Below are 15,966 nucleotides of genomic sequence, written 5' to 3' on the forward strand. Positions count from 1 at the left end.
ACTGTTCTGTCACATGCAAATACGGCACTCACATTCCTGTCGGATTTTAATCATCTATGCGAAGGTGTTTTATGAAAGATTATATGACTTAAAAAAACGAATATTTGAATTTAGATTTCTTTTTCTTTTTAAATAATAATACATAATTAACTGTGCAACTAAAAAACAAACATGGAAGGCTTTAATGTATTTGGGATTTGTGACACAAAGTGGGCAAATAATAATATTTCTTAAAAATAAACTATTTAAAAAAGAACCTGGTGATAACAAGGAAGATGCCTACAAAAGATGGAAAACAATGAAACGAAAGAACATGAAGAAAATCACCACTCGAAGCAACAGGAGGGCGTCATACCAACAACGACCACTAGATGGCGCTGTTGTCACCCTCCAACTCAACAGGCGTTTGTGAGCAAAGGCGGTGCTGTGACAGGGTTTATCACTGAAATAAAAACACGACTTCGCCGTTTATTCCAGATATGTCAAGATTTCATTTTCTTTTTCAAAGAGGTGCATTTGTACAGATGTCAAATACATACACCGACAGGGCTTCTCTGTTGCTATAGAGGAAAGGGGTGGTGAAACACAGGGACTTGGTGAGTACAATATAGTACAAACAAGTTGCTGGGAGGTGCAGTGGCCCCTGCAGGCCAGACTTGTCATTGCAGGTCTGTATTCATGTCCGCTTCTCTGCCTCAGAGATTCAAAAGTTCAGTACTCAGTGTCACTGGTCGGCAGAGAAACGCCTACACAGACTGGTTTCCAGCCTCGGGGGCTGAGCGTTCGGAGCAGGGGAAAGGTCGAGGGGGGTCGGGGCAGATCCACGCCCTCCATGGCAGTGGGCAGAGTCAGAGGTCACTGTCAAGCCTGTCCCCTGCTGAAGTGTTTGTCGCCTTGCACAGAGTGGCAGAGCAAAGAGTACACTGAGGAATTCTCCCAGCCGTCTCCAGCGCAATACACACTATATGATAATAATAATAATTCATAGTTAATTATCAATGATGACATTTGTTAATCATATCAAATTATATGTAATAAATTTACATATATTATAACCCATATCAAACAGCCCACATTGTAAATTGATTGGGGAGAAACTAAGCTTTTTAGGTGGGCCTCTACAAGTTTTTTTCTTTTTTTTTTCTCTTTCTGCCTGAGTTGGTTATCCAGCGCTATGGACATTGACGAGACGTCATAAAAGAAAAAAAAAAAAGGAATCCTGATTGAATTCTGTTCACTTTTAAAACACAACAAAGTGCCAAAAAACACGTCTTTTTTTTTTTCTTTTTGAAAAATGAAAGTACAAACATCAGGAAACAAAGAGCACACATGCCTTTTTTTCTGATCAAAAGTCAAAGCTCACACACCAACATTCATTTTATTTGTCAAGTTGTGCAAGAGGCCAATTAAAAAAAAAAAAAAAAAGATGACATAAGCAGTGCTCCTCCACTGAGGAAGCTTGTCATAAAAGCTCAACAATGACACATTCTCTACATAGTTTTAAGTCCCCTGACGTTATATTGAGTGCTACAATGAGACCAAAAACACAGAGAAAGCTCCTGCACCAAAGATAACGCAGACAAAGCAAGAGGGTTTGTGCGCGCCATTTCCACGCCACGCGACCGGGCTGACGAAAAAGAACCCGCTGGATTCAAAAGAGACCGAGACATTATTCAAAGAGACTAAAGAAAGCGTGCAGCCCGGTCAGCGCGGGGCGGAAAGTTCCCAAACAAACCCCGACAAAAGAAGGGATTCATTCCATGACAACGTTTTTCTAGTAGAAAAGAACCAAGGAACCACCTAACACCTCGGCCCGTTGGACCCAAGAACGCGCCGGGCGCCAAGCAAGATGGAGCACAGACATACAAACACAAGGTTACGGCAAGGTGATGTGCAAAAACTCAAACTGAGCTATCGTCTCTTATTTCATCACAACTCTCCCCCGTCGTTTTCATTCTCATTCTCTATGTTTGTCTTGAATGAATGTTACCCCCAGGGACGGCGTCGGTCCGAGACAGAGGGGTGAGGCCGAGCCGTCCTGGGATTAGAAAGTGCTGAAACATTATCAAGTCTTTTTACCTCGACTTAGATGTGCATCTCTGTTGGTTGTTTTTTTTTTTTCCTTTCTTTTTTCATTTTTTTCATTTCATTTTTTACAAAAAAGTGGTCCCCACTAACAATGAGGTTTCTTTCATCTGTGGGTCTCACCGTGAGCCGTCGAGGGTCAAGGTTTACGATCGCACAGACGATTAAAGGAGAAAAATACTCCGTCACGCACACACTCTCACACAGTCACGCACACGTATGAACACCGGGTACACGTAAGCAAACGTACGCACATGTCATCTTACACACACAATTTAAGGAAGGCCACAAGGACAGAAGGGGGCGTGGGGGGGGGGGGGGGTAACAATAAATGTGGGCGATCTCTCTATTGGTGTTCTCTCTCTTCACAAACATCCCTACAGATGCGATACACACACCGACACACAATTAAATACACAAACCGCTAACAAGGATGAGACACTGGAGTAGGACTATGCTACATACACTTGGCACAGTGAAGAAGGGGAGGGGAATTGAGGGGATGTATTGCACATTGCGGTACATTTAAGGGTAGGGGGTACAAGTAGACTTGGGATTTTCTTAAAAAAGAAAAAAAAAAAAAAATCCAAGCAATATCAAATCCACAAATAAAGTGTGTCCTTCCTTCTCGTGCATTCAGAAAGATTCAAATTGCTTTGTTTCGTAGCCCATTATTAAGCATGCGTTCTTGTGATGGATAGATACAATGACTTGTATAAGCAAGTACTGAAGACATGAAAAGGTTATGGGAGGGAGCGTAAGGTTGGGGGGTTGGGAGGTGTGGCCCGGCCAGCCCTGCATGTCCAGGCCAGGCCGCGCGGAAAAGGTAGCTAACAGTTTCTTTTTTTGTTTCGTTTTTTTTTCTTTCTTTTTTGAGTTAAGTGATTGCTTCTCCTGCAGGGGGAGCTGCTTGTGAGGCTGGCTGGCTATGATTGGGTACCTGAAACAGAGCTGAGGTCACTACGGGAGGCGTGGCAACAAGGCAGAGCGGGTCATCTGTCAGGTCAGGTGCGTGTGACATCGCATCCATACAGCACCTGCGGCAACAACAGCTTTTTTTTTTTTTTTTGTACATCTCCGACTCGCTGGGACCGAGGAGGTTGTGGGGGTTGTGTTCTCTTACTGCATATATGAGACCGTTCCCTGAAAACTTGAGTGTAATGGGAATGGAGAAAAGTGGTGTTCAGGTGTATTGGATTCTACAAAGATCTTCTCACATGGCAAAATCGCATGGGCAGGAAAGAGTTAAATTTTGGCTGTTGAGGATCACAATGAAATGCTTATTGCCGAAAACTTCACTGGAATGATTTTTTCTCTTTTTTTTTTTTTTTTGAGTCTGTGTGCGTGCATGTGCGCTCCGCTCATATACGAGGAAAGTGCTTGAATATTGTCGTATTGGATATTGCTTCCAAAAGTAACCATAGCAACAACAGCATCGCTTAGCTTTGGCTCCGTGTTGATTTTTTTTTTCGTTTTTTTGTTAAGTTACGAACCTGACAAACAGAGAAAGTTGGGATGTTCTGGGTGGGTTCCGTCAGATGCTGTGATTCTGCTTTTTCGGTTCGGTGACACGTGGGACGGGAGAGGGTTTCGAGGTACTGACACACACACATACACAAGTTTACAAAACAAAAAGCGTGTACACACAGACTGAAAGACACACGCACACACAAAGGTAATATTTGATGATTTTCTGTAGGAAAGATTAGAAATGAAAATGCACTATCGCGTTGGTGTTGAGAAACCCTGTTTTATTATAAAAAATAAAGCATTTTCAAATCTCACACAGGGTCTATTTATTCACTCGCCATCACCATCCATCAACCACATAATCATCCATTCCGCATCCATCTGAGCACATGTCCATCTCGCCATCACCCTGGTCAACTATCAGTGTTGCTCCACAAGATTAGAAGTTATTGGCTTGTCGAGGGCAGGGTGAAAATATGACTGATCTGCTTCTCAGAGGCCAGCTGAAAACACGCCACCGCTGTCCAAGACAGCCAGAGCTCAGCGGACGTCCGCCTGCAGGTCATCGGTTTTGCACTGGCAACCTTTCTGCTCGAAGAGGAGGAGGAACGTTCTCTGCCTTCGGGACTGTTGCGGTGATTAAAACGAAAAGCTGGTGCGAAAGACGTCGACACCTTCCCGCTCTTCCTGACTGTGCTAACATGCTAACTCTTGATTGTCCGTCCATTTCCTCTCTATTTATCCTTTTTCCCTACTTGCTCTTCCTTTTCTTGTCATTTGTAAGCCGAGTTTCAACAGATTTCTGTCTGATCAGACCCCCTTTGTCATTATTCTTAGATAATGAAAGAAAGTGGTTTCACCACTTTTTAAGTCACTCTTATGCTACTAGTTTTGGGTAGTTTTAAGGTACTTTTTAGTTACTTTGGGTTTAGTATTTATTTAGACCCAACAAGACATTTCGCTTCTTCCGTTTTTTTCCGGTTCTCTAGGCTGAGTTTGAACCCTGCTTCATTTTGATTATATCTTACAACAGCAACAGATGACTAACATTTTAATTTAATTTTGAAAGTAAATTGGAATATCAGCGAGTTTTAATGACATTAGAATTTCCCATTTTCAACGCTGTATCACTGAATCACACCATCAGCTAAGAGCCAGCAAACATGGCATCTCACAGCCCAAACTAGGAAAGCAGGGAGGATTGTTTTCCACAGCGGGCACACCCGCCGAGACGCCCGACGTTGTCTTGGTGGAAAAAGGCTTTCAGCTGGCCAAAAGAATAGACCGTGTTCAAAAGTGAACCTTAGCCCCTGCGCCCTGGAAGCCCCGGTTTGAACAGCAGGGAAAGTGGTCAAACCAAAGACGGTACTCTCTCTGAGATACACATCAAATTCTTTAGTTAAATTCAGTAGGCAGGCACGTTATAAAATTCCACTTTACAGCTATGCTCGTGTTAGTAAAACGAAGTATCATTTGACCTTGCGTGTGTTGATATATAATCTACAAAGTGCCTGTTGAGAAACAACAAAAAAAAAAAAAAAAAAAAAAACACCCCGGTCTCCTCCAGTGTGTTGCGCGGTCTAGGGCTCGTTTCCGAACAGGGCCGTGAAAAAAAAAAGTCATGTCTTCACCTGACTCCCTCCTCCGAATGTGCAAATCGCAAGATTCTCCTAAAGAATCCAAGTAGAAACACTGGACATTTTGCATCTATGTCAAATGAGTGTATCCTTTTTCCTATACACAGTATACACGTACACTAAAACACGGACGCGCTCACGTACACAAACACACCACCAAGCACTGTGCAACTGTACTGTTACCAGGGCACATATATTCAACGTCAGCTCACTGTTGTTGAGGGAAAATATGCACCAATAACAATGGGATGGCCTGTTGTTTTGTGTTTGTGTAGGCGTGTGTGTAAGTGTGTGTGCATGCGCATGTGTGTACGGACAGACCCGGACCAAACTCGGTGCACACCCCGGCACACACACACATACACACACGCACACACACGCATTACGAATATATAACACCCTTCCAAAATTCCGTGGCGTGAGTTCCCGATGGCGGCGCTCAGCCTGCCGGGATCGAGACACATCAGCTCTCTGACGTCTGCGTGGCTGCAGGCGCTACAACCCACCCCCTTCCGACTCCTGTTTTTCCACCACAAGTTTGTCTGAAACCATCCATTAAATGTCACATTCATCCCTTTCTTTGAGATTCCATGGCACATCCACTCCCACGTTAGCAAATCACCCCGCCGCGCTTCCTCCAAAAGTGCTGCTGCTACCTTTTTAACCCTCGTCTAAATACATTGAGAAAAAAACGTACAGTACTGCCTAAATAACGGAACACCGGAAACTGTGGGCTGCATGGTGTGTGTGTGTGTGTTTGTGTGTGTGTGTGACAGGTGAGTGAAGAGCTTTGAAACATCCCGACCCTCTCGGAACTACGGGCAGAGTTGCTCAGTTTCTCTCACTCAACCTTTTACTGGGTAAAAAAATATAGAGTAATTCATGAAAAAAAACAACAAGGACAGTACGTAGTATTCCTCTACAAATTTTTCTCAAGGTGAAGTTTGCCAACCCAGTGTGTTTGCACTTATTAGGTTAGTTAGGGCAAATTAATATTGACCAAACTAGATTAATCCAGGACTCAATGAACCCTGATTAATGTAATTCACAATCATTTCAAAATATGGTGAGATCGAGGAGAGGGATGGCGGGTGGGAGGGGAAAGAACAGAAAGAAAGGAGTAAAGGTGAAAGTAAAGACACTGTTATTAAACCTGAACAGAAACAGTGTTGTTCCCTCTCTATTGTGTGACACGCCGACCATACCTTACGACAAGGCGGATGGCGTCTGGTTGCCGTCTGATCTCGTGGTGAACGAAAATTTGCAATTCCAGACGTAATTTAGCGAATGAAGTATCGTGAATTTTGTCTCCGAGGCCGACCTTTCCAGCACCTCGCTGACCCCGAGGCGCCTTCCCGCGTCGGTGACAAGGAGTCAGATTCCCCTCCCAACCCCCCCGGTTCCAGAATTAATTTTGAAATAGACACAAAGTGTCTCGCGCGGCCGGAAGTGCGGAGCCATCGAGCATCGCTCCTGCACGTCGCGCAGCCACCGATGAACACTTCACAAATCCTTCACTAAGTATCATCTCATGAAAACCACCGAAACGGCACCGATTGCTTGTGTGATATCTAACCCATCTATAAAAATGTGTTATAAACTACATGACATAGTGTAGAGTAGATTTATCTCTACAGTACAGTATTCAAGATAGAAAATTAAAAACAGAAAACAAAACTTGAAACCAAGACAAATGAAACATTAAAGTGGGCATTCACTTTTTTTTGTTGAAGAATCCTTTTATGCTTTTTTCTTTTTCTTTTCCACATCCCGAGGGTTTTGAACGGTCCCGCGAAAGCCTTCACTTGCCAATATTCGACCTTCCTTCGATGCTGACCTTCACCTCGTGAGGAATGAAGGAAGGTTTGGGCAGGGTCAACGGCGGCTCCTCCTCAGATTTCTCTACCTTTCGACCCTCGGGGGCCGACCACCTCCGCTTCCTGCCTCCTGACGGCTTACTAGAGCCAGCCTCGGTGGTACTTGCACCCTGACCTTTGGAAATGGACCCTCTCTCCCCAAATGCAAGATCTCCGTTTTCCAAACCGGCGCCGCCTGCGTTCCCGTTCCCACGTCCACCCCTCCCCCGCTGGCTGATACCGTTCTCCTGCTCCCCGTGCCTGGAGACACCGCCGCCGCAGCTCTGGGGGACATCGGGCACCGGCCTGGGGGCCTTGAGGTGCCCGTGACCGGAGGCCTGGATAGATGGGGGGTTGGCCAGCTCCAGGGGCTGAGTCTTCGACAGAGATCCGTTCCTCAGGTTCTTGAGGGTGAGTGAAATGCAAACGTCGCCCACCGAGAGCTTGGTGCAAGGCAGCTCCAGGAGTTGGGTGGTCCGGTCAGGGCAGCAGGATGACCAGCCCTGACCGAAGACGAAGAAGGGGTACTCCACCAAGACCTCCACACACATCTGCATGGGAGAAACATAAGGGAATCGGTCATGAAGAACCGCTAATCCAGTCGGTCTGTGTTGAGTCTGCAAACTTTAAGGATGGAACTGTTATTATGTAAGCAGCAAAACATCACTAATCTGCCTCATCAGAGAGTCATGGGTTTTGGTTTGATCAGATTAAGTTGGCGGTGGGTTTGCAACGGCCTCCTGTGACACATTATATGCACAAGGAAATTGAAACACTCACCACATCGTACGGGAAGTAATTGACCATTAGTAACGCATGATTTTCTTTTAAATGAACACGAAATTGCTCAGAATGGCCTGAAAATGGGCCAAAAAACTTTCTTGATGGTTGAAATAGAAAATAAAAGGAGTCCGATAAAAACAAACAGTCCGCTCGCCGGGGTCAACGGTAAATGGTCTGCTTTAAAATGTAGTTGAAAAAGTATATTTTGATATCATTTCTTGTTTAAACATTTAAATTAGAGAAGGAAAATGAAACAAGGAGCTGGTTTCTAGAGCTGTTCTATGCTTAAGATATAATAAATGCTCAATCCTGTGATTTTCATTTGTCAAATTTTCATTCTCTCTTTGAACCTGGAGCCTGGCAGTCTGTCAAACCGAGTTGTCAGTACCATTTTTTTCAAGCGAGCAAAATATGTTTTATTTCTTAAAATGTGAGAGAGAAGGGAATGAAGGGCTCGGAGTCTGAGCCCGAGAAAGAATCGGGAAAAGGGTGTTGCAGCTTTACGAAATGCACCTTAACCAGCAGGCTGCTGAGCTCTATGCTGCACAACATAAACAGGCTAGTGCTCAGTTGTGACAAAATCGAAAGAAAACCCCTTCCTGAAGCGATTAAAACAATTTAAAGGCAAAACTGTTGCAATCGCAGGGAGGAAAATTGGTCCGAAACCTCATTGACCAAACAGTTTATATCACTGACATAATTTAAACATCCGGTGTGAGATTAGTCAGCCCTAGATACCCATCAAAGATCACTCTCTTTACCCTTTATCTGTCTCCACCCATATCAACCCAGGCACCACAATCCATCCATTATTTCTTAGTCAACCTACAAGAGAAATTAAACAACAGACTCTGATAATGCTGTCTGATAATGAGGCTTGAAGAAGACTACAATGAGGTCATAAATTACTGAAAAATGTTTCTAGACACCCGGTGCTTACTTTGCAAGACAACAACACCTAACATAAGTATGTATAAATGTGTGTGTGTGTGTGTATATATATATATATATATATATATATATATACACACACAAACACACGCATACATATACGCACAAATGGATATATATGCACACACATACATACATATATATGTATATATATATACACATACATATATATCCATTCATAGACTTATACACACACACATATATATATATATATATATATATAAATACATACATATATGTACACATTGGCAGAAAAGACATACCAGTTTTCATAAGGATCAAATGTCTCGCTGACCAAAAGGGGCCCAACGCATTTAAAGCAAGCAATATCCTAAAAGCATTGGGGTCCATCACACCAAAATCAATAAAGCAAGTGGAACACAATCAACTAAAGGGACCGAAAATGATATGTCTGACAGTTTCAATTAAAATCCAATATGTGTTTATGTCGGCGTGTTGTACTCAGAAGTGTGGAGTGATGTCATTTCCACCGTGTTGCATTAGCGTTTGTTCGTGTGACCGAATGGAAGGGCGACAACTGAAGGCACGGAAGCCCGGGCAGTGATTTGTGAGGCGTGCTGGATAAGATCCAAGGAGAGAAAGATGATGGAAAGGGAAAAGGGGGGGCAAGATTGTAGAGGAGGAAGTTATGGAGATGGAGATGGAGATGAAAAGGTGTGGAGGATGACAAGTTGGACAACAAGAGGAGTGAGGAAGTGAGTGTTAAAGAACCGTGTCAAGAGCAATACGGGTGGAAGGAGTATGAAACGCTCTCTCAAAGCAAACTCTGTGTAACATTCTCGCTACCTCATCATATCATTTCTGACATCTCAGAGAGTGCGGACTCAAAGCTGCTGCCGCTTTGCGGAGAAAGAAAAAAAAAGAAAAGAAGAAGAAGAAGAAGCGCCACTACGGGAGAACAAGAGAGGAAGACAAGTCTTTGAAAGATGGTCAGCTTTTGTGGGGTACAGTATCAAAGAGCAGCCAGGGGGCGGGAGCGATGGCTCCAGATCCGCTCTGTGTAGGTGGAAGATTCTCAGCATGGACAGATGAAAAAGATTATCTGGCTTTAACGCACATCCTCAAAGACAGCTCCAACGATGTGTGTATGCGAGTTACTCGGTGGGCGTGTGTCAGCGGGTGCGGGCAGGTGAGTTTGAGGAAGCTAGAGAGAACCCGAGACAGAAAATGGAAAAACGTTGGCGCCGTCTCCGATGTTAAGAGAGATTTAACTTTTAAAAAAACAAGTTCTGTGTGACTTCTTGATCTTTCCAGTCTTGTATCCTGGGTTTAACTCTGGCAGAAAGCTTACAATTAAAGCAAGGAAGTTTTAAAAGGAACATCATGTATTTTCAAGGCAATCCTGGCGAATATAAGCAGGAGCGACGGCGGCGTGTCAGAGCACCCGTGTTCCTGCCTATCTGGAGTGCTTCAAATAAAAGACCTTGATATGTTGAGTCTGACACACAACTCTTTGAACTGTCCCACTCAGAGTCAGAGCACGTTCCTCACATGACTGTCACCCAAGTACATTGAGCTTAATGACTTTGCTTAGAGGTTGGGCAACACCTGTCGATCAGAACAACTGAAGTGAAAAGAGATGAGAATATGAGTTCAGTTGGAAATGTATTAGGCTACTCTGGATCACACTAATGCAGGGTGATCCCACCGAAAGCACATTTAAATGTCTCGGCCCTGCATCGTGCGGTGGTGTTACTCATTCGTTTTAAAACTCTGGTATGCAAATGTCGCTCCTTTGTTCGCGATGAGTTGACGTCACGTGATGGTTTCACATGTTATCTCCGGTACATTTACCATACAGAACATTGCAGATCTTTTCATAACTTTATCTAACACTACAAAGTTCTCAACATAATAGCCAAGGGTTCTTGACGACTTAACTTAAGCTGTTGTTGCTCAAACAAAATTGAAGATAATCAAAATGACTGAAAGAGGACATGTGGGGAAAACAAAGGCACCTAAATGACTTTCTTTTGGTATTTTTTCCATGATGCTAAAACACAATTTTAATTACTTGTCATCATTATGGGCCCTGGTTTAAGGAGGCTGGTGATTTCAAGTCTCCCCATGAGATGGGATTGCAGTGAAGCAAAAGAACGCGACAGCCCCGCATTAGATCCAGCGTTCGTGAGGATTAGAGTGTTCATTTTTTATTGAATCGGATCGAGAGAGATGTTGATTCGTTGTACTGGTAGTAATTTGAGGTGCAGCTCAACAGCATTCAGTTATACGGAGTGACAGCCAAAGAAAGAATATGGAATGAAAAAAATATGGGGAAAAATGCGAACCTCAGAAAGAATGCATTTATCAGGGTATATTACAGTGTTTTTCTCTCTGATACCCAATTGAAGGTTTCACATTCTCGGAAAGAAAAAAAAACAGGACTGTCTGGCACTGCGACGAGCTCAGTTCCTTGGAAAGGATTCTTGACAGAATGCAAATGTACTGTATAGAGATCATTAACAACTTAATTAGAATGGTTTGACATAAAAGAATAATAGCCATTCCGCTCCCTGCCAAGAGTCAGATAAGAAAATCAATCGTAGTTTCATGTCAGCCTGCTAACTCCAGCTACAGCTAGCAAAAAGTTATGCTTTTAGTGGAGCAAAAATATGGCAAACTGCTGAAACAAAACATAATGTACAGAACCGCCTCATAAAACTGAAGCTGCAGCCAACAGGCTCTCTATTTTGATTGTATTGACATACCATTGGTATTGATTTTCCCAAACTACTTGTGAGAAAACAAATGACAATACTTATGAAAATACACGATTTCTTTAAAGCGTGGAATATGCATTAACATGTTGTTCAACTCAAGTGGCAGCTTTTACTTATTCCTCCTGCTCGCTCACCTGTGCACGGTGCTCACCAACAGAGAACTGAACCACAGCAAAGTTGGGTGAGGTATGGCTCCCTTCGATTCGCTCCACTGTAGACGAGTCGATCTTCAGCTCACTGCTGATCTCTGCACTTTGGATGAAGTCTTCCGTCTTCAGGTCCTCCACGCGTTTCAGCTCCCCGTCGGCCAGCTGGATGATGGAGCCTTTGATGAAATACGGCGGGAGTGAAGGGGAGCTCACGGCGCTGGACGGGGGAGGAGCGGCTGAAGGGGGGACCATTCCCGATGGAGTGGGGACAATGGGGAGATGGAGCTGGGCCTGGACCACAGAGGTCGAAGAGCCCTGGTGATACGAGCCGCCGGGGTTGTCCAGAGTTTCTCCTTTTGGGGCGGGGGCGGCAATGTATGTATGCGGGAGTGTGGAAGGAAACGGCGCAGCTTGGGAGGCTGAAGTCACATGAGACGTTACTGGGTCCAATGTGGTGACTCCACCTCCACTTACTGGGATAATGACGGGTTGTGCGCCTGCGATGAGTACATGTTGTTGTACGCTGGTGTGGTAGCTGATCGGTGTATGCTGGCTCCCACTCGCCCCTGCGATATACCCTATTATGGGTGGCTGGGGGTAGATACTGGTGGAGGGGAGTCCCATAGGCAGAGGCTCTGTAGAGTTGTGCGTGGTCTGGATAACTGTGTGGGGCGATAATGAGCTCACAGCAGCTTTCACACTGTCTACACTTAATGGGGATGGAAAGGTGAAGGAGGAGGTTGTGTTGGAAGAGGAGGGGACGCGATTGATTGGCTTGCCCAAGATGATGCCGCCTTTCTCCAGATGTGTCGGGGCAGATGTTGTCAGCTTCTCAGGGCTACCTCTGGGTGGCAACAGCTGGTGGTCCCCGTGGCTGTTGGGCATTAGCATGACAGAGGTTCTCAGCCCTGAGGGGTCATGGGTACAGTAGTCTGATGGTAGAACCAGCTGGCGAGCCTCATACGCTGATGAGGATAAAGATGGGCCATCGCGTAATTTACTCGCTGGTTTCGAGAGAATGGACTCTGTGGACGAGCCAAACCGCCGGCCTCTTTCAAGCCCTCCATTGTGAAGATCTCTGGGTCTGGCGCAACCTTCCTCTTTCCTGTTGGGTCCGTCCGTGTACTGCACCATCACCGGGGACATGCCGTGCCCCAAAGAATGATGTGGGTGAAGGGACTGAAGTGGAAGGTGAGCGCCACTGTGGTGATGAGGTGACGGCACAGTCCTTGGGGAGGTTGATATTTGAACATGGTGGGGGGCGGGGTCTGTGAGAGGCGGAGGCATGGAGGTGTGCCCGATGGACACTCGCAGTTGGTCATGTTTGGAGGCCTGTGAAGGAGCAGAGGCTGTTTCTGTGTGTGAGGGTCTCTGTGTGGCCAACGGGGAAGAAGAGTTGGAGAGAGGGGGAGGTGGAGGAGGAGGGGGGAGCAGCTGAGGGGAGATGTAGCCTGTGTATGGCGCAGTGAAGGGTGAGGCAATAAACTGCAGATTGGTAGGCAGTTGTGTGTAATGGACTGTTCCTCCAGCTGCAGACTGTGACATGGGGGAAGTGTATACTGTGGGAAGGGATGACACTAGCCTCAATGAGGAGGTGGAGGACAAGGAGTCCGATGTGGAGGGGAGGGATTTATACTGGGGTCCATCTGACAGACTGGAACTACGATGTCCAGTCATACCGCCATCGTTCCCACCCGCGACACTGGCAAGCCAGGCCATGTTTTCTGAGCGCTGGCTTTCACTGGCGGGTGGTACGGTTGGTGAACGGCTGTCAGATGGCAGTGTGCTTGAGGGGATCTCTCTCTTCTTCGGGGGCAGACATTCATTACTGCGTTCCTGGTTGGACTTCATGCTGATTTTGCCTCACGTCCTCCAACTACTACTTGCCTTATCTTTCTTTTAACTTTGCTTTTTCTTTACCCCTTGCCCCCCCCCTTCGCTGGCTTTCTGTTGCAATTTCCTCTCTACTTTTCTCGCTTTTAATGTTTATTTTTATCTTATTTATTAGCTAACGTTTAACTTGCTCAGCCTTGCCTCCCTATCCAGGTGTTTTCTTACAAATTAAAAAGAAAGAAGTATCTACCTAGTTGGCGATATAGGATTAAAAACGGGGTCAAAGATTTGGAGGGTTGGTCAGAGGGGAGGGTAGGATGCTCTGTTCAATTCCGGGGTTCTTTAGCGGCTGAAATATGAGATCAGTCTGGAGGGGGAGAGTGTCACGACGTCACACCTGCTGCTGCCGCCGAGGACGACAGGGGGCCGAGTGCGTCGCACTTCATGCGGAATCATTGCCCTGCAAGTCTGCCCACACACAGCACAATCCTGCAAAAGAGAAAATGCCAAATGTCAGATAAGAGGGGTCATACCAAAAATACAAATAGAAGGTTTGGAAAGAGCACGGCAATATGACGTGTTGTCCTGAAAATCACATTGTCAGGGTGGTTCTAATGTTTTTCTTTATGCTGTGCTATGTTGTGAAAACACAAGTGAGGATAAGTCTCGATCACAGACTAAGGGTGATTTAAGCATATGGTTTCAGCGTTAATTAAAACGTCAAGATGAAGTTATGACGCACGTTTATGCGACTACAACTTATTCAGCCCTGACTGTGGTTTAAATGTGGATACACTGCGAGCAACATGTTTGTCACACCAAAGTTGTTATGTAGGGAAAGATTTTTTAACAGGCACGAAGCCGGAAAAGAGTCATGAGCCAACCAAAATACTTTTCTAGAAGTTAGGCAATTCAACAGTCTGTTCAAAACAATTTGAAGAAGGGAACAATCTAAAACACACCATGTGAAGAAAAGCGTATTTTCAATCGAGCTACAGCACACTCTGAAAGTGTTTGAATGGAATGAAAGTTCTACTGAAAGGCAAAAAGTTAATGAGCTTGCAAACTAAATATTTTCTGATGAAAGCACCTCCCACCCACTCACCCAACAGCAGATGTTTATCCATTCAACAGAAGGTAAGAATAATAATTAAAAAAAGTAAAATGCATTCTATTGGGGAAATAAACATCTGCTCATTTATTCATATGGTAAAAGAAGGCAAAATTCAAGGAATATTATTACAATGTCCGAAACTCTAAATGTAATATTTGATATGTGTCACCTGCTTGCAAACAGATGTAGTTGTGAAACCACAACAGCATCTGCTGTTGTCGATTCTGTAAATCCAGTTACTATGAATGCAGAAGAGCAGCTGAAACAAAATGCTAAGGCTCGACATTACGGGTGCTTTACACCCCGATTAAAAATCTGAACAGTTCCAGTACATTTCCAGCATCTGCAGAACTTGAATCTCCCATAACCTGACTGCCCTGGGATCAGGAAGGTATATATTTCAGTGTGTGTGTGAGACGCTGTGTGTGTATATGTATGTGCCATCTGTTAGAGAAGCACCCCTGCTGCAAAAGATGGAAAGCCTAGTGTGAATCTTATAAATAATGTAAAAGCATTTCAGGCACATGCACATACATCTACCCACACATACACCCACATAATCCTGCTTACTCAAACACTGACACCTGAGCATATTCAATTATGCTGACACATGTTCTTTTCTTGACATATGACACAAGACCACACAGGAACACACACTCTTTTAAAAACCAGCCGGCGCAGAAAAGCAAAGACATTGACACTTGTATTTGCAAAGTGTAAAGACTTCCCCTATTTGTAAAAAAAAAGTGAGCTGAGCACTAACTAGACAATGAATATTAACAGAGGAAAGAGGCCATTTCTGCAGTAATACACTGACCTGCCTTAGTGAGGCATTCAAATGAGCCACCTTTACCTTCAGCTTTTTCACGTTTTTTAGAAGCGATGCAAGACCATGATGAGGCAGGACATTGCCCCAACAAGGCCAAAGTACTAAGAAGATGGACTGAAACAAGATTAAGAAGTCAGCGGATTGTTAGAGAATAAAAAGGTTTGACCACTTGTATTAATTGAAGAAATAGAAACCTAAAATGACAGACAGCCTGAAATGAACTATAATTGTTTAGATAATTCTTTAGATTTTTTTTTTTCCAATTTAAGTAGCCACAAAGATCTAATGTTTCAGACAGAATTCAGGCCTCAGACTGCTGAGGCTCCTGGATGCTTATACTCTAAGCCCTGTTTAGTGATATAAATTGCACGAGTGTGTGTATGCTAGCATGTATGGTAGTGTGTGACACAATCTCAGTGGAATATAGGCATCTTGCATTTTGAGCAGACTCCCATGATCTGAGGAATGTCGCGGTGCCAAGACCACTCAACCGCATGGCCACCTGCGGACCTCACCGT

General features: G+C 44.6%; 1 protein-coding gene across 3 annotated transcripts in view; it reads right to left on the reverse strand.

Moving 5' to 3' along the window:
- Window positions 1–467: 467 nt before the first annotated feature.
- The window catches only part of atxn1a (ataxin 1a), a 104,807-nt gene continuing 89,308 nt past the window's right edge, over window positions 468–15,966 (reverse strand). For all 3 annotated transcript variants that reach the window (XM_086177684.1, XM_086177685.1, XM_086177686.1), the window contains 2 exons: window positions 11,658–13,994; window positions 468–7,599 (listed from right to left, as the gene is read on the reverse strand). In XM_086177684.1, the coding sequence (XP_086033810.1) occupies window positions 6,994–7,599; window positions 11,658–13,523 (2,472 nt within the window). In that variant the 5' untranslated portion in view covers window positions 13,524–13,994 and the 3' untranslated portion in view covers window positions 468–6,993. The remainder of the gene's footprint in view (window positions 7,600–11,657; window positions 13,995–15,966) is intronic.

This window comes from Fistularia commersonii, chromosome 30, assembly GCF_037954325.1.
Source record: "Fistularia commersonii isolate RoL2024-O1a breed Wild chromosome 30, RoL_Fcom_v1.0, whole genome shotgun sequence".
NCBI classification, from domain to species: Eukaryota; Metazoa; Chordata; class Actinopteri; order Syngnathiformes; family Fistulariidae; genus Fistularia; species Fistularia commersonii.